Source organism: Mytilus californianus, unplaced genomic scaffold, assembly GCF_021869535.1.
Source record: "Mytilus californianus isolate M0D057914Y unplaced genomic scaffold, xbMytCali1.0.p SCAF_10, whole genome shotgun sequence".
NCBI classification, from domain to species: Eukaryota; Metazoa; Mollusca; class Bivalvia; order Mytilida; family Mytilidae; genus Mytilus; species Mytilus californianus.
In genome coordinates this window covers 29,790,926-29,811,409 of record NW_026262582.1, presented here as the reverse complement: position 1 = coordinate 29,811,409, position 20,484 = coordinate 29,790,926, and the positions used below count along the sequence as shown (strand labels likewise).

General features: G+C 34.3%; 1 protein-coding gene across 1 annotated transcript; it reads right to left on the bottom strand.

The window, feature by feature from the left end:
* Positions 1-10,137: 10,137 nt before the first annotated feature.
* Positions 10,138-20,249, bottom strand: LOC127717912 (uncharacterized). Its single transcript, XM_052223780.1, has 2 exons — positions 19,894-20,249; positions 10,138-11,838 (listed from the first exon to the last, which is right to left on the bottom strand). Exon 2 carries the CDS (start codon positions 11,828-11,830, stop codon positions 10,991-10,993), a length of 840 nt encoding a protein of 279 aa, XP_052079740.1. The 5' UTR covers positions 11,831-11,838; positions 19,894-20,249; the 3' UTR covers positions 10,138-10,990.
* Between the last annotated feature and the right edge of the window lie 235 nt (positions 20,250-20,484).

The following is a 20,484-nucleotide window of genomic DNA, read 5'->3' as shown; positions in this document are numbered from 1 at the left end:
CAGTCAGTTTTTATTGGTGGAAGAAGCCAGGAGTGTCCCAAGAGAACCATGGACCTTTGGCAGGCAAACTGACATTCCTTGTCAATTGAGATGGGAGTCGAGCGCACCTGCCACATGCAGGGTTTGAACTCACAACCTCAGTGTTGACAGGCTAGTAATTCAGTAGTTGAACTACTTAGACCATTCGGCCCCCAGGCCTCTGCTTTCATATCAAAGATAAGACTTAAATTATCCACTACTCCTTTGTTACAAAATGCAACTTTTGACTACTTCAGGCTTTTGTAGCAATGATTTTGAAGTTTCCATCCACTACCATTTTGATACAAATTGGAAAGGGTAACTGGGGTACCTTGGAGAACTATAGAGGAAAGGTGAACTGAGTTACTTTGGAAATCTATCTAGGAATGGTGAACTGGGGTACAATGGAAAACTATCAGATGCACTGATCAAAATTCTTCAAAATAAAATAGAATTGATGCATCCTCTTCGTTTTGTTTTGATGTGTTGTGATGGATGGCTAAAATAAAAAAAAAAACAAATAAAAAGCTTGATCCATCAACATTATTATTTTAATATTATCTGGGTTGATAAGAAGTCAAAATATAATGAATGTCTTCCAGTGTAAACCTTGCTATATCTGGATAAAACCTTTTGAGTCATTATGATTTTGATTATCTTTAAAAATAAGAGTTGGAAGATGAAGACCCCTAAGTATTTTGAAATCAAAAGTCAATTTCACAACAGCTATTAATTAACTGAAATTTTGGAAAAATGATAAGGTTTCTTGATGTTAACATTTGGACCATGTGTCCAACTTTTACCAAATTTTGGTTTGATAATGCCCTACAGAATGGGGTAAATTTATTTGGAGCTTTCGAATAAGGGGTCAAATGTCATGGTGACAGCAGTTATTCTTAGACCAAAATTTGGCATAATGTTTGTGACTAGGTGTTTTTTTTTTAATCATATGTTCAACTTTTATCAAATTTTAGTTGGTAATGCATATGTAAGGTGAGATGATAAACACACCTTTTGATTTTGATCAAAGGTCAAGGATGTATACATCAGTTAATCTATACAAATTGCAACTTGGCTTATGCAACCATGGTGCGTCTGTAATTTTTAGCCTGGTTTTCAGATGGGAATATAGTTATTGATTTGTGGTTATACAGCAGACAGGTGACAGTGTAAGAATAGAGAATAAAGGGTAAAAAATATAAAGAATGGAGAAAAATGGACCAAAAAAATAAAGAATAGAGAATATTGAGGTGTTAAGATATAAAGAATAGAGAATAATGAGGTGTTAAAATATAAAGAATAGAGAACTATGGGCAAAAAGTATAAAGAATAGAGAAAAATGGCTTAAAAAATTAAGATTTCTTAAAATGTAGGACCCTTATCCAGACCCTCATATATTGTCACTGGTGACAAAAAATAAAGATCAAGTTTGATTTTAACAATTTTCACTTTTGCCCTTCAGGAGTTATTTCATTGATTTAACAATGACACTAATAGATGTTATACAATACAGTTTGTTGTTATTTTGATAGCCTCTTGTGCAAACTTGTTAAGATTTTATTTTTATTTTCAAATTTGGTCCGACATTTAAAACTTTTGCATGTTTGAAATTTAATAGTATACTGGATATTGAAAAATAATAAGAGATAAATGAAAACCTTCAATAACCATTTATTTTCAAACAGCCACTCTTAACCTACAACCAGCTCTCATAGATTTATACACAGTGATAATTACATCCCCCACAGTAGTCTGTGCTGAAAAAAGAAGAAATGATACACATTAAACACATTAAGATAAACAGTTTGTTTTTTTAAGTTCAATTTCTGTTGTTGGATTACTGTCTCATTCACATATATCAAGAACATGTATATACCTCACAGGGGCGGATTCAGGCTGGGGCATGACAGGCGTCCCCCCCCCCCCCCCCACCTAAAATTTTTAAAGTTTGGGTTGTTCTCAGCTTAATAAGGCATATTTCGATAATTTTATCTCAAACAAATTTATAGCTCCCTTACAAACAAAAACTGAGCATAACTTTGGGGGGATAGTTGTCTCATTGGCAATCATGCCACATCTCCTTATTTTAAAATAAGCATACTGTCTCTTGAACATTTTGAAAATTTTTCTTACGTAAAAAGATATGGATATGACAACGCTCCATTCTACTTTCTGTTTGAAAGACTTTTGGAATCCTCTGGTACACATCTTCAAGAATGTGAAGGCCGAAATTTCATTGACTGATGTAAATAAAAAATTACCAGAACAGAAAGTAGAATGGAGCGTCAAATCCATATAATTAAGTTAAGCGTGGGCTCGGAATCTAGCTGTTGATTGGTGGGGATTCGTATGTCATTCGGCATTTTACAACAACTGTTACATAAAACTGAGAATGGAAATGGGGAATGTGTCAAAGAGACAACAACCCGACCAAAGAGCAGAAAACAGCTCAGGCCACCATTCGGACTTCAACACAGCGAGAAAATCCCGCACCTGGAGGCGGGCTTCAGCTGGCCCCTAAACAAATTTGTACTAGTACAGTGAAAATGGACGTCACACTTAACTCCGAAACATATAAATGAATTAAAATTAAAAAAAAAACCATACAAGACTAAAAAAGGCCAGAGGCTCCTGACTTGGGACAGGCCAAACATGCGGAGGGGTTAAACATATTACAACAACTGTTACATGTATACATCATATTGACATATGTATATATACTAACCAGCATTTCTTGCCACTTGGGCATTCGACTCCAAGACAAGGACTAGCAAAACACTTATGCTGCATACTATCGACACAGTCACTGCAATCTTGGGATGCACAGGTTTCTACAAATTAGAAATATACAAACATGTAAGTTAAAAATAAACAACTAAAGGCAAGAAATTAATTGGAACAACTGAAAAATTAAAGGGCATAGCATTTCCTAAAAAGCAACGAAGAAAAAACACAAAGTTAAAGACAAAAAACTTATTCAAATTTGTGTGTTTCATTTTTTTTTTTGTGATTTGTATCGATCTGAAGAGTTCAGCCATTTTCAACTAAATTTGATAGTTTGTTCTTATGTCGTGATTTTTGCAATTCAGAGGTCTTTGTTTGTTGCTTTAGATCATATTTGTTTTTCGTTTATTGTTTTGTACATAAATCAAGCAGTTAGTCTTCTTGTTTGAATTGTTTTACATTTGTTATTTCGGGCCCTTTTATAGCTTGCTATGCAGTATTGGTTTTGCTCATTGTTGAATGCTGTACGGTGCTTACTTCTACATCATTTTGGTTTCTGGAGGTGAGTTGTCTCATCAGCAATCACACCACTAGTCTACATTCCTATATCTAATGTCATAGGATTAATTATTTAATAGATCATTACACAGAAGTTTTGTATTGCCCTGGTATCATCTCTAGACCTTTATCGTGACCTCGGGCAAAAGGCCTGGATCCGTTACTAAAGTCTCGGGATGAAACCAGGGCCGACATTAGAATTGTCATGTAATGATATGCAATTCTTGCTAGAACAATGACAACAATTATTTTGCTTTTTGTGTTCAGATTGGGCAGTCGTCTTAACCCCTTGCCTACGATTAAGGTACACATCAGATATTGTACAGCAAATCGAAATAGCAAAGAAATTTTGTTAACTTGTTACACAGAAAAAGCTGCTAACCATTCACTAAAACCTCGAAATAACTTAGCACAAAAACATGTATGTGCACATTCCAATTTATACAGAAAAAAATCAAATGATTCCGTGACCAAAACCTCGAAATAATTAACTTAACAGCTAGAAACCTGTAAATCAGTGCATGATTGTCTTTGGTAGCTGTTTGTTTATTCTGCTTTTCCTTTATTGTTTTGTTATAAATCAGGTCTTTAATATATTCATTTAAATTGTTTCAACTTTGTCATGTCAGACTTTTTATAGCGGTATGGGTTTTGCTCATTGTTGAAGGCCGTTCGATGACCTATGATTGCTTAAACCCACGTTATTCGGACTCTTTTGGTTAGTTGTGTCACTAGCAATTATACCACCTCTCCTTATTTTATAATTAGTATAGTCATGTATTTTGACTTCAGAAATGTCTAAAATATATGTATTCACATACCTGCATGGAGTACTAACAGAAATACAACAGTTATCATTAACTTCCACATTATTGTTGTAACGGCTTCTCAACTCGTTCTGATATAAGGTCAAAAGTATATCAGTATATAAGTTTAATATATATAGTCTGATATACCATGTAAGAACTATGACTGGGGGCTCAATCTGCTATATTAAAATATTGGAATTGCCGAAATCTAAACGTCAATATAATAAATGTTGTACATGTATAAGAGTCTGGAGGGGCGGAGGGGGGGGTCTTTATTTTTCTGTCATTTTTAACTGTATTTTCATATTTTTTTTGTCCATCATTCTCATTCTTTACATTGTAGCACGCATTATTCTCTATTCTTTACACAAGTGTGTGGATGGGGATTACAGAATAGAGAATAATACACAAAATGTGCAGAATAAAGGGCAAACAATACAAAGAATATATAGATATATATATATAAAAGTAAGCAAAAAAAAACCCTACAAAATAGCAAATAATGGGGTGCTAACATATCAAGAACAGATAATTACAGGCCAAATTTATAAAGAAAGGAGAAAAATGGCCTAATAGATTAAAGAATATATAGAAATGAAGAACCCCACACTCCGTCCCCATCCCGTCCCTCTTACATTGAAGCACCCGTTATTCTCTAATCTTTCAGTTTAAGGGGCCTATTTTTCTTTTGTTTATTTTTCTATTTTTCTTAAGTTTTATCACCCCGTTATTCTCTTTTTTTTGTATTTTTGTCTATCCCCCCTTTTATTTTCTATTATGTTGACCTCATCCAGACCCTCATGTTTAAGCAGTACTGTCATGACTATACAATAGTTAAAATGCAAAATACAATCGAGAACAGCCTGTTCAATAACACATGTGTAAGGGCCTTCTGGTAAAACAATATTACAATATAGACTAAGTGATAGCCAACATCACAATTTTTACATGCATACTATTAGTTGTTTTTTCATTAGTTTTTGTTTGTATCGAAATAAATACATCAATATCGAGTTGATTTTTGTTTATGAATGAGTTACACTGATTGACCGGAGTTACAATCAGCGGCGTAAATGACTTCATTGAACATAAGTATTATGCCATAGGAAATGTACGGGAACATGCACGAATTTGAAGGTCGTCCATAGTTCACAATTATTAAGTTAAATGAAAAGTCAAATCAACATGTTTTTGTCATCTCAAAACATAAGAGGAACCCGGTATCTTTTGAACACTGCATCCGAAAAAAATATGTATCAAGAAAAAAGTAACAACATAGAATTAAACATTTTAAGAATTTTTGTTAAAAAAAAGAAGCCTAAGATACCAAGTAGCATTCAAATTCATAAGTCGTAAAGCAAATGACAACGCAATGACAAAAACGATATTAAGACAACTAAACGACCAATAACATGAATAAGTCCACATAACAATAAATATACAATAGATACTGAACAACACAGATAAATCCACAAAACACTGCATAGACAACTAAAGACTGAACAACATGGATAAATCCACAAAACACTGCTTAGACAACTGAAGACAGAACAACACGGATAAATCAACAAAACACTGCATAGACAACTGAATACCGAACAACACGGATAAATCAACAAAACACTGCATAGACAACTGAAGACTAAACAACACAGATAAATCAACAAAACACTGCATAGATAACTAAAGACTGGGCAACACGGATTAATCCACAAAACACTGCATAGACAACTAAAGACTGAACAACACGGATAAATCCACAAATCACTGCATAGACAACTAAAGACTGAACAACACGGATAAATCCACAACACACTTTATAGCCAACTAAAGACTGAACAACCGGGTAAATCCACAAAACACTTTATAAAGAACTAAAGACTGAACAACACGGATAAATCCACAACACACTTTATAGACAACTAAAGACTGAACAACACGGATAAATCCACAACACACTTTATAGACAACTAATGACTGAACAACACGGATAAATCCACAACAAACTTTATAGAAAACTATAGACTGAACAACACGGACAAATCCACATTACACTTTATAGACAACTAATGACTGAACAACACGGATAAATCCACAACAAACTTTATAGAAAACTATAGACTGAACAACACGGACAAATCCACATTACACTTTATAGACAACTAAAGACTGAACAACGAGGTAAATCCACAACACACTTTATAGACAACTAATGACTGAACAACACGGATAAATCCACAACACACTTTATAGACAACTAAAGACTGAACAACACGGGAACACTTTATAAACAACTAAAGACTAAACAACCGGGTAAATCCACACAACACTTTATAGACAACTAATGACTGAACAACACGGATAAATCCACAACACACTTTATAGACAACTAATGACTGAACAACACGGATAAATCCACAACACACTTTATAGACAACTAAAGACTGAACAACACGGATAAATCCACAACACACTTTATAGACAAATAAAGACTGAACAACACGGATAAATCCACAACACACTTTATAGACAACTGATGACTAGACAACCGGGTAAATCCACAACACACTTTATAGAAAACTAAAGACTGAACAACACGGATAAATCCACAACACACTTTATAGCCAACTAAAGACTGAACAACACGGATAAATCCACAACACACTTTAAAGACAAATAAAGACTGAACAACACGGGAACACTTTATAAACAACTAAAGACTAAACAACCGGGTAAATCAACACAACACTTTATAGACAACTAAAGACTGAACAACACGGATAAATCCACAACACACTTTATAGAGAACTAAAGACTGAACAACCGGGTAAATCCACAACACACTTTATAGACAACTAAAGTCTGAATAACACGGATCAATCCACAACACACTTTATAGACAACTAAAATCTGAACAACACGGATAAATCCACAACACACTTTATAAACAACGAAAGACTGAACAACACGGGTAAATCCACAACACACTTTATAGCCAACTAAAGACTGAACAACACGGATAAATCAACAACACACTTTATAGACAAATAAAGACTGAACAACACGGGAACACTTTATAAACAACTAAAGACTAAACAACCGGGTAAATCAACACAACACTTTATAGACACCTAAAGACTGAACAACACGGATAAATCCACAACACACTTTATAGAGAACTAAAGACTGAACAACCGGGTAAATCCACAACACACTTTATAGACAACTAAAGTCTGAATAACACGGATCAATCCACAACACACTTTATAGACAACTAAAAACTGAACAACACGGATAAATCCACAACACACTTTATAGACAACGAAAGACTGAACAACACGGGTAAATCCACAACACACTTTATAGACAGCGATTTCGAAAGATGGAACAACACGGGTAAATCCACCACACACTTTATAGCCAACTAAAGACTGAACAACACGGATCAATCCACAACACACTTTATAGACAATTAAAAACTGAACAACACGGATAAATCCACAACACACTTTATAGATACATAAAGACTGGTCAACACGAATCCCACCGAAATCAGGGATGATACCAGTTTCCCCGGAAGGGTTAGCAGATTCTGCTCCAAATGAGGTTAACGATTTGGTACGGGTGGGCATACCATAATTTAGCCATACGATTTTTCATCAATAGAAAAAGATATGGTAGTCATTCAGACAAGATCCAATTAATACTTAACAAAACATCTTCTTTGAAATAATTAAATTTATTAGAAGATAACTCTCTATCAGTTTTACCAAATAACGTCCAAGTTATTAACAAGTTATAGGTAGACAAAGATGTCCGGAAACACTGAAGAGATTTCTGAACTGGCTCAGGCACATTCATATGTGGATTCGGTTACTGGACTGGGTCGGGCATTTTAACTTTCACATAAGGTGTCGGTTACTGGACTGGGTCAAGTACTTTCACATGTGGCACCGGTTACTAAAGGGACTTGTCATTTTTTACCTGGGAAGGGGGATGGGGCTGGTCATTTTGAAATCAAACATATAAAATTTTCTTGATCCCCCATAATATTTCACTTTATCCCTCTTGAAAATATTTATAAAAAAAGTGACCCCCCTCTATTAAACATGCCAAAATTTTAACATGCAAAACATTCATCTTTGACACACATGATATGTAGGATATACTAGAAGATTCAAAAGTTCAAAAATGTTTCATTAGAGATAAAATTGATCCCCCCACTTTGAATTTATAAAAACATTTGAACCCCCCCTTTTCCACTTACAGAAAAAAACTTGACCCCCCCCCCCCCCCCCCCCCCCCCGCCCAGTGTGTTATCTTCACAAGTGGAAAGGGTTTACTGAACTCGATCAGGCACTTTTATTTAAACATCTGGTGGAAGGGGTTACTAAACTAAGTCTGCACTTTCAATTTAACACATGACGGGGTATACTGAACTGGGCCAGGAACTTTTACCTGTGACGGCGGTTACTGGACTTTATAGTCGCACTTTGACTTTGACTTGTGACGGCGGTTGTATAACTGGGTCAGACACTCACTTTCACATGTAAAGGGAGTTACCTTACTGGTTCAGGCATTTCACCATAACATGTATCAATGGTTTCTGAACTGGGTCTAGCACTTTCACTTTCGCATGAAGCAGGTTTATTGAACTGGGTCTGGTATTTTTACTTTCACACGTGGAGGGGGTAAAGTTTGTTTTGTGAGTATTATCATGGTTATTGAACAGTCCTTTGTCAAACTGAGCAGTGGTATAAAAGGGTACAGCAAGAAAAGACAAACAAAGGATAAATCTATATAGAGAAACCGCTGAACTGAAGAATATCGCCTCATAAATAGATTGGTGGTTGCTTGCTGAACGTCCAGTGGTAAATATTTCGTGAACATTCAGAACGATCACGGACTTTAATATAATGTCTTTCTTTCTTTTCCAGTGTGAATTGATTGACTTGCATTGTATGAAATACAAAGAAAAAGTCATATTGATTGGTGGGATTTGATTAAGTGTTTCCATTCCTATCGAATTTTGACTTGTTTTTATACATTCCGAACGGCCATACTGACACCACCTCAACCTGGGTTCTACTGACAAACGCGGGAAAAGTCTAGTGCTTTTGGTCGGTACCGAATGGAGGTGGAGACAGTAATAGTACAAAAGTTAAAACAGCTAGAAAACGAAATGTGTTTTCATTGAAATCTAGATCAAATAGCCATTGCTGTTATTATAACTATAGTGTTTCTGAAATGGCACGTAAAATTGTAAACGATAAAACTAGTAATCGGAACACATTTTCAACCGGCTATCGCATTGCATGTATATAAAAAATATACTGACAATGCTGCAGATATGTATATTTGGAAGGTGCGTGTTGTTTAAGAGCAATGTTCAACTTGAAGTTTCATAAACCGATCCAATAAGGTATGAAGCTTTAATACAGACAATCACTTTCGAATTAGACCTATTACCGGGTTTGTACTAACATGAGCAACACGATGGGTGTCACATGTGGAGCAGGATCTGCTTACCCTTCCGGAGCACCTGATATAATCCCGAGTTTTTGGTGGGGTTCGTGTTGCTCAGTCTTTAGTTTTCTATGTTGTGTTTTGTGTACTGTTGTTTGTCTGTTTGCCTGTTGGTCTTTTTCTTTTTCAGCCATGGCTTTGTCAGTTTATTTTTTACTTATGTGTTTGAATGCCCCATTGGTATCTTTCGCCCCCTTTCCTGATTGTAACGTCGCGCGACGTGTGCCACCAATCTATCAGGAGTTGCTGACTCTTTAGGAGGAGCCTCTAAAAACATCCCTGATTTTTTGGAATGGTTCGTTTACCTCAATCTTTAATTTGCTGTTTTTTTGACAGCTTTATCGTTTTTTTTTTGGTCCAAGGTTTTAAATGTCTTTCTTCGACCGATAAGCTCACCTTTTTTTGGGTTATTCCCCCTGTTAATGCTATATAATTGATAAGTATTTCTACACGAATTATAGCTTTCTATTTTTTAGCCTAAATTCTTAACAAAATAATAATAATCTTTTCATTCCTTTATTTTAATTATCCTAAAGTAGGTGCAGACACAACTGTATCAGAAGACAACAATTTAATAGTATAAAAAGAACACTGTTAAAACAGAGGGTCTGGATGAGTGTCTTCTTTTAGTTACCTTTACTTTTCTATGCAATTTCCCAATCTTCCATTTTTTTTTGTCGCCCATTATTCTCTATTTTTTTATATTTTAGCAACCAATCACTATTTTAAGAGGTGGGGATTTTTCTATATTTATACTTTGCCTTTTATTATCTATTCTGTAAACCACATCTAGACGCACAAAATTATATTAATGTCTTTGTACCATTTAGTTTAATTTGCATTCTTTAATCTCCATGGTATACGAAGTGTCATTGATACTAACTACGTATTCTATAATTAAATACAACATACATGTATGTTTAATATCGTTGTTAAAACTTCTATATATGAAAACAGATAGATATTGTGGATTACTTCAATGAGACAGCAACCACATGACATAACTAACCACAATTCTTTAAGATCACAAAGCAAGCGTTGGTTAGATTTTTAAAAACAATTAAAAAAAAGCCAAACATTTGAGTGATAACTAATATTCGGAATTCTACGATTAATCCTTAAGATAGGTACTTTTAACAGACTCTGAACTTTATGAGTTAACCTTAAGCCTGAAATAACATAAACATGTTAAAGTCTTAAAAAATTAAATGCATTTAGCGTCTAGTGTTTAACAACATTAAAACTTCTATTATTCAGAAAGGCAATATATATTTTTTAAAGTACATCATTTGCACCATGTCTATGAGCACGTTTGAGGTGACATTCTATTGGATTAGTATCTAACTGTCTCGTTATCATTCTATAGGTTCCGAAGTATAAGTTGTATATGGGGTAGCTGATGGAACAATTCTATATTTAGGTTTAGGATATAATCTATTAACAATATCCTCCACATTCTTTGTCCGAGTAAGTCCACTTACTAATGGTAGCTGCGCTCGTATTTTCACTTCGTCTATTTGCACGGGCGTTTTCGGACATTTTCGTTCATCACCACATCTCCGTTTGTCAACCGAAGAATATGTTGGCGTGCGTACACGTCTCACTAGTTCATTCACATCGTCTTGTTTAAGTTTTTTACCATCCTCACCATATTCATAATCAAATGCATCGGGAGGTGAATTTTCTTTTTTGTTTTCATGCTCATAACAAAGATGACAGTCGTTTATCTTTTTCGCACGAGATGCGGTTGTAGGACGTTGCACTCTTCGGAGTATCTTCTCTTCGGCTTCACTCGGAGTTTTTGATCGACAAATTCGTCCTTCTTTCAATTCTTGTTCCTCCTCCTTCTTTGCAGTGATCTGAGCATTATACATACTCTCCGTCGGCTTAAGTAGTCTGCGGAGCATTCGAATCATATCCCGTTCTGATAGGCGTTTCGAGTCGTATCGTTTAGTATTTGAAGGCGTCGGCGTTCTTGTACACGACGAAGGAGGACGCCGTCTGTTTCCGGTTTCAATTAAATACTGATAATTTGACACTTGCTTGGATTCTTCAGACCATATTTTACGTTCGTAAGTTGATCTGATCAGTCTGTTTGTGATGTCATGTTCCTCTTGTCTAGAAGCAATTTTTCGGTATCCATAAGTGATTGGCGGTGGCGGCATCACCTCACGTTTGTAGTACATTCCACTCATTGTATAAACTGAAAATAGAAAATAATAATGGGGTGTAATATCATCGAACAAAAAGTCTATAGACTCGATATCATTTTTCAACATTAGGTATATCAGACAAAATGGTACATTCCCAATGGCCATTTACATTACTTTCCTTAGGTCAACGGTTTGTCAAATTTAATGCCAAGGTCAAGCAAGCTTTTGTGAAATGTAATACTTGTAAATATAAGATACAAGATATTAACCAATCATGGTGCCCACAATTTGAGCTATATACAAACAAATGAATTACAAAATAAAGCACAGTAAATGATAAGAATAATTAGAGTGATTACAGTACATTGAAACAAAAACATGTATACACATTTAAACAAAGTAACATAATTACAAACAATGTCACTGACAAAACATTAGTCGGTTATTAATTTCTGGAAGCCACTGTACATGTGACCTGGAGAAAATACGTTTCTTAATCAACTTATAGACCTAGGCCTATGGGAGACAACCCCGGATCCTGATAGACGTTTTTATGTTTCCATTTTTAACCGGATTTTCGAAGGAAAAATCGGTTATTGATTTTGGGATGTACGGCGGGCGGGCGGGCATCCGGGCGGCTGCCAAACAGTGTCCGTGCATTTACTCATGAAACGGTCAACTAAAGCTTTTCAAATTTTGATATGTTGTTACTGATGACAAAATGGAGGTCAAGTTCAATATTGACGGTTTTCACTTTCACGGTTCAGGAGTTATGGTTCTTGAAAGATTGAAAAATGGTCTTTACAGTCGTGTCCATGCTTAAACCCATGAACCGTTCAACCAAAGCTTTTCAATTTTAATATGCTGCTACTGATGCCAAAATGGAGGTCAAGTTCAGTATTGATGATTGTCACTTTGACCGTTCAGGAGTTATGGTCCTTGTGATATTGAAAAATGCCAGGACACAAATAAATGTTAAAAAATCCGAATATGACAGTTGTTACCCATTTGTTTGATGTGTCTGACAGCCTCTTGTTCAAACTACATTGACATTTTTTAGAAGTTTCTTTCGTTCTTCAAAAAAGGATTGCAATAATTAAGATAATTTTGAAGTAACAAACAAATCTTAAGATGAAACAATCCAAACAAATTTCATTTCATCAGATAACTTTGAAATTTTTTTGAATTTAGAATTTAATTAAGACAGATGTTGAGATCTTGTATCTTTTATAACAGGACATTTTAAAAGAAAATGTAGTTCATCTTCAACTGCGTTCTTGCATAGCTTACACTTTATGTCTTCAGCTTTTATACAAATATACCTCCCTCTTTCAATTTCAAGGTCATGACAGCTAGTTCTAAATCTTGTAATTATTTTGTTGTCTTTTATTTTTTAATTTATTGTTAAATATGGTTAAAACATAAAAATATTGCCTGACTGTATATTGGTACTCTTCCCAGAATTGCTTTCTAAACTAGCTAAATTTCTTTAAATTTTCTTGTAAGAGAATATTTTACTTTTTTTATATATGGTTTTGTTTCAAGTTTGACAGGTTTACAAATAAATAGTCTAAATATAGGAATTCAAATATAGTTTATAATGTTTCCTATCCAAGATTCATGGTTAGATTTATTCATAGAATGGGATAGATTTATGGCCTCCAATAGGATAATATTTGAAGGTTCAATTTCTTTCATAAGATGAATCCAATATTTTATCATATTCATAATTACATAAAAAAAAAGTGTAGGGAGTGAACCTAGTTCCCCTCTACATGCCATATTTGATGTAGATATATACATATGTTGGTACGTCCTGTAAATAAGCCGTTATTATAAATGTCAATTAATGTAACTTCCATAACGTAACGAAGCATGTTTTATTTCCTTTTTCAAACCTGTGTTTCCCTTATAACTGTAATTAGCGACGTCATGATTGTCACCATGTTCTTATCCCAAGTAGGAGTGCTCCAATATGTCCGGTACAGAATATGGTCATTATTTAGATTCTTTAAATGTAAATCATTATGAAATCAAATCGTAAGGTTTAATATATTATTACTTTTAATGCGTAAGTCCAGTATTTAAAAAGTAATACATACATATTGATCAAAAGATTGTCCGTAAGAAGTCTTGGTGTGAGTTTTGTAATTAAACATTGAAGCCTGGCGGCGGCCCGTTATTAAACTATTAAAGGGTAAAACTTTTAATTAAAGGCAAACAAGAGTTGATCTGTACCGGTACGGACATAGATCAATAATCCCCCTGTCTATGACTGACATAATAGTGTCTGTGTTTTAGTGATATCTTTATTGTTTAAAGGTCAATGGGTTTACTGTCGTAGTTAATTATGCACCGTAAACTTCTATATCTTGTAAAACGACTATATGGTATGGGTTTTTCTCATTGTTGAAGACCGTACGGTTGCCTATAATTGCTTCCACTTCATTTGAACTTCCGTCGGTGGATAGTTGTCTCAGTAGCAATCGTACCACATGTTCTTATATCTATAATGTCTGTAATGTGACGTTTATTAAATTAATATTTGATTTTGGAGTTCAACTCGTTGTCAGTGAAACATACTAGATACCAAACCGAACTACTGGACGGTAAAAAAAAAGGATGCCCAGGAAGCTATATTGGTAGATTATATAGTATTGGGTACTCGGGATCTGTATTTCCAGTTGTTATAAGAGAGGCGAAAGATACCAAAGGGACATTCAAACTCATAAGTAGGAAATAAACTGACAACACCATGGCAAAACAAAAGACCAAAAGACAAATAATAGTATACAAAACACAGCATAGATAACTAAAGACGAAGCAACACGAACCCCAACAAAAACCGGTGGTGATCTCAGATGCTCTAGAAGGGTAAGCAGATCGTGTTCCACATGCAGCACCCGTCTTGTTGCTCATGTAAGTACAAACCTGGTGATAAGTCTAATTATGTAGGTCACATTCGGGAAAAAGGAAGACGGGATTGTGGTTACTACAATTGAAACATATCTGTCGTCATCTGTGAAACAGATATTCCATTGCGGGCAACCAACTCGTGATGGCGTCCGTAAAATTTTCGAAAATATTATAAGTGTTCTGAACCTTAGGGGTCAATTTTGTTTTGTTTTGTTTTGTTTTTTTCTTTGGTTGCTGCCTCATTTGATCTAACATTATCAACATCTTCATGTATCCATTGTGTGATCGCTCTATTGAAGTTTGTTTCAATTTTTTCTAAGTTCAAGTCAGTAAAAATTTTATGATTTGAAAAACCGTTTGAATAAATTGTCGATTGTTTGTTTCTAAATTGAACTTTTTTGTATGTAATACAATAATGCCATTAGTATTGTTTCGATGAAATCATTGATTTCAAATCGTTCTCCTTTTATTGTATCATAAAAGTTCTATATTTAAACATCAATTGAGTTTTTATCTCACAAGACATTGATTACCCCCACATTCTCTGATATCAATATCGAATTAGGTAGAAATGACTAAATTGTTTAGTTATGTATCTATAACAAATAAAAAGTGAAGGACATTGTATAGATCTATCTCACTATCAAACAATTAAAAACTTTTAATTAGTCTACATGTACGTACAAGTATAGACTGTATATTTGAGGGTAAAAGTATCTCTTTCTGTCTCTTTTATTCTCATAAAGCCAATGCATTACATCAGTACAGAGATAACAACAATAACTATTTACAATATATACAAAACAAGGAGAGAGGTTACAGAAGTCACTAGCCAGGAGGACAAGCAAAAGTATTAACATTTTTTATAAATAAACAAAATGTAGTAATTGAGTTTTGCAAAGAGCCAACTTGTAAAGGATCAAACATATCTCATATATAAAACAAAAATGGCACTAATCCTTTAAATCATGTTCCCATGCTGTCTGGGGTTTAAGAGCTTAACATTGATACAGACATTTGTCTATTGTTGATGACGACCAGACAAATGGATATGTATTTGCTGTTCAGTGTTGGGCTGCTGTTTAATAAAGTTTTCCCTATATCTTCTTTGTATTCGTGTGCAGGTGTCACGGAATAGAAGTTCCTTCATAATATAAGTTCCAAATGGAAACAATATTCTGGAATATTATTTCCACTGGAATAAATATTACAGTAAATGTTCCTAACGGAATAAATGGTATAGAATATATGTTCCAACAGGAACAGATATTATGCCATTGTTTATAACAAAGTTTCCAGTGGAACTTCTGTTAGGCGGGACAAATATACGTTGACAAGGGATTGCAGAGTGCTCTCTCAAGACAATACCCAAACTAATAAGCGATGTCAAAACTAGTTAAAGTAACAAACATCAGCTAACCATCTTGTTGAGTAGCATTCTAAGTTTGCACTTCTTTCAAACAAAGAATATATGTTGTAGCAGATTTTTTTGTTAGATTATTTTTCACTAGTATTGTAGACTCGGGACGATTTAAAACTAGGACTATTGTTAAAACCCGAATGTTGTTTGAGACTGTATGTTGCCTTGTTCGTGTTTTTTTATTGAATTGTAGTGTCGATGGATTGCTGTCTCATTGACGTAAACCAGGCTACATCACCTTTTATTCATACTTAGACGCTCTTGGTTGACCTTCTTATGTCCGTTTGGTTTTTATGCATCTTAAAGTCTTATTTATTTCGCATCTTAATATTTTTATCTGTTGCTTCTTCAAGTTAATGAAGATTATTTACACGTGTTGTGCACCTTTCGTTTTCTGCAGTTCTATGATTATACCCTTATGAGGGTCTGGGTGGGATTACAGAATAGAGAAAAAGGGCCAAATGTACAGAAAAAGCAACTCAAAACAATAAAGAATAGCGAAAAATAGGGTGAAAAAGAATAATGAGGTGCAAAAATATACAGAATAGAGAATGATGTGCAACAATTGAAAGGAAAATGACTTTTTTTTTAAAGAATACAAAAATAGAGGATCTCCATCCAGACCCTCCGGCATGCGTCAGTAAATACACGATATGGACGTCTATGTTTGATCTAAGTTTTTTCAATGAAATAGTGTATAATCCAGAAATTTAATGTTCATATACGAATCTATAAGAACATTGGACGTTTATTTTGTCATATAATGTTTATTGTGATTTTATTACTATAATTTATTCTCGAAATCAATATAGAAATGGGAAATTGCAAATAAAAACGCGCACATGATAATCAACACTCCTTGCTGAATTGCTACAATTAATTGTAGAATGTTTATACAAGTAGCATACAAAGAAAGGATTTAGACAGAGCATGGCGAGTCTGCATCATGTCCTAAATAACGTTAAAAAAGCAAACGACAGCACACAAATTAATGATAAAGAAACCTAATAAAGATTGGTGTTCGAGGGTGGTCACATACTTTTAAATGAAACACGAAACATCGTTGGTAGATCATTAATTTAGTAATGACAAATATGACACATGACAGAAATACTACAAACAGTGCAGAGACCTTGTGAAGATCGATCTATACAGGGTGAGAAAACGACCGCATTTAAAATATGTTAAATCTTTTTTGTCGTTGTTGAAAAGATTAATACTTAAATCTTATAACAAAAATTACACACCTGGGGGTAGGCTATAGGTAATGAAATGAAATTGTGCATTTAAAATGTCATTTTCCTATACTCTACGTGTACATGTACGTATTTAAAACTACAATAAATCAGTTTTATGTGCAATATTTTGCACATGCGTTGGTAGGTATTTAATATTCATTTGTAAAGTAAACATTCACCAGATCTAATTTTAAACAATCATAACAAAACGCAAACAATTCTGGAAACATAAATAATGCCAATAATGTATAATGTATAGTCTCTTCATGTTCTCTTTCCATTTCATTGTTTATATAAAATAAGGAGATGTGGTATGGTAACCAATGAGACAACTATCAAAATGAAGTGGGTGTGAGCAATTATAGACAATCCATACGGCCTTCAACAATGAGAAAAACCCCATAACGTATAGTCGACTCCTGGCTTGGGACAGGCATATAACGAATGTGGCGGGGTTAAAATGTTTGTGAGCGCTCAACCTTCCCCTAACCTGGAACAGTGGTGTTACAGCACAATATAAGAACAAGCTATAACAAGAGTGCACACGTTAAAATGTCTCGCCGACTATACTGACCATTGATTTTATGTTGATAGTCCTACATATAAAGTTTTACTACAAGTATCACATTAACATTTATGATCCAAGAAAATGAGGTCAAGGTCAGATAAACAAAGCCGGAAATACATGTACACCTTTAATACAATCATTCCATACACAGAATATAGATGACCTATTGCTTATAGTATAAAAGAAACAGACCAAACCATGGAAATTCTATACTGACCAATGAACCATGAAAATGAAGTCAAGTTCAGATGAACCCTGCCAGACATACATGTACACCTTAAAATCATTCCATGCATCAAATATAGTTGACCTATAGCTTAAAGTATCTAAAAACCAAAGTTAACCAAGAAAACTGAACATTGACCAATCAACCATGAAAATGAGGTGAAGGTCAGATGATACCTGCCAGACAGACATATACACCTTACAATCATTCCATACAACAAATATAGTTGACCTATTGCTTAAAGTTTAAGAAAAACAGACCAAAACACAAAAACTTAACATAAGCAATGAACCATGAAAATGAAGTCAATGTCAAATAAAACCTGACAGACTGACATGTACATCATAAAATATTTCCATACACCAAATATAGTTGATCTTAAAAAAGAAATACAGACTGGACGCGAGAGAGTATTTGTACATCCCTAACAACATAAAAGACACAAAGTACAGATCTGAGAGTACTCGCATTTATACTGACAGCTAGTTCAAAGCCAATACCAACTAATAGAAAAATCATGTAAGATTACTCTATATTCAACTGTAAAAAAAAATGTGTGACGTGCATGTGCACACTGGACACATTTTTGAAGACTTACTGTAACTTATTATCGTAAAGGTAATCACCCTCTCACCCAGTCATAAAAATTAATAAAAAAAAATCCATTTTCCCATATCATCGGGTTTGATCGGGTAAATGTGAGATCATGCCGCAATTGAAATTATTTCATTTAGTAGAAGATTTTTCTGAAATTTTCAAGAAGTTAGTCACTGCGGTACTTCAGTTGACATCCGAGAATTATGACGGACAAATATCACTGTGAGTATTTACCCTTTCAATCTCTAAAGGTGTTATAAGAATGTTAGGTCAACTCACAGACAAGAGGACAAATACTTGGTGATTTGTCATTTCTTTGTTTGAAGATTCTTTTTCAAACTGCCAAAACTTATTTAGAAAACAGAAAACAAAATAAACGTTTTCCATCACAGATGAAATAGATAGGGGATGTATGATTTGTCAGTTATGAGTTTCTGTGTATTGTTGTGTGAACAACTGTTTGATTTTTAATCTTTTATAGTGTTGTCTGTCTTTTACTTAAATTATGTTTTATTGTCACCCCTGGCATTTTCTTACTTTTGTATATGCTTTTGGATTTGTTTGCGGAACGATGTTCTCGGGGTTCGTTGCTGGTTGTTGGGGTGGTCCGTTGTCCTGTCCGATTTTATTTATTTTTGTTTGTGTTATCCTAAAGTTGAGAATGGAAATGGGGAATGTGTCAAAGAGACAACAACCCGACCAAAGAGCAGAACACAGCCCAAGGCCACCAAATGGTCTTCAACACAGCGAGAAAATCCCGCACCCGGAGGCGGGCTAAAATGTATATACATATATGAAAGAAATAAGCTTAAGAAAATTTCCACCATTCCGTTAAAAAAATCTTAAAACTTACCTATTTAATACCTATTTTTTTAACCTGTTCTGTGTAGGAGTAGGCTAAATAGTGTGCGTGTTTGTTTGTTTTTTTGTTTTTAGGGGGGGGGGGGGGGGCATTTAGTCAGTGTCCTCTTTCATTTTCATTTTTTATCATGAATAGTTCAATAATTTTGTAAACGAGTTTGGGAACAAAAACATAGTGAAGTTCACAACTTTTTAAATGCTTCCTCTTTGCCACCGACTCCCCCGTAATAAGAAAGCTTCCCCAAAACCCTTAAAATGATATTAATTTTTGAGACTAACCTGTTTTACACCTATTTCACCTGTTCTGATGAATCCTTTAATGACACTTTATCAGAACATCAATTGAATCAATAACTGAGATTGTGTCACGATTTTAGGTTCGACGATAATTTTCCCATCTCCAAATTCCTCTGACGTTAAAATGAACTTAAGATTTAAAATATACCAGACGTAATCACGGGTCTAATCCGTTGAAAGCTATACTAATACGGTTCAATTTCATATTAAATACTAACTTTTTAAATCAGTTCAAAATTGTTTTGCTAAGCATGTTGCTACTAGCGATCGCATTACGCGTGTCAAAAGGGAAGAATTATAAACAGTGTATATTTAAACCTAATTTTTACTTTCCGTGTATTCAATATTTAAAGTCCTAGCTCCAGTCAAGCAGTGAAATGTTTGTTCATGGGAGATTGACTTTTAAGTGCCCGTATTGATTTGGTTAAATTATGACCAAACGAGTTTCAGGATCATTGCAGTCTTAATGTAATTAAAGTATTTGTTATATAGTTAAAGTTTTGTCATTTTTTGTTATTATGAAAGTTGATCTTGGTTTGGTACAAAAGGACTTTTAAAATAAATGGAAAATAA

What these genes read in the sequence shown, in the direction of transcription:
- LOC127717912 (XM_052223780.1), bottom strand. Translation starts at nt 11,830, where the DNA reads ATGAGTGGAATGTACTACAAACGTGAGGTGATGCCGCCACCGCCAATC.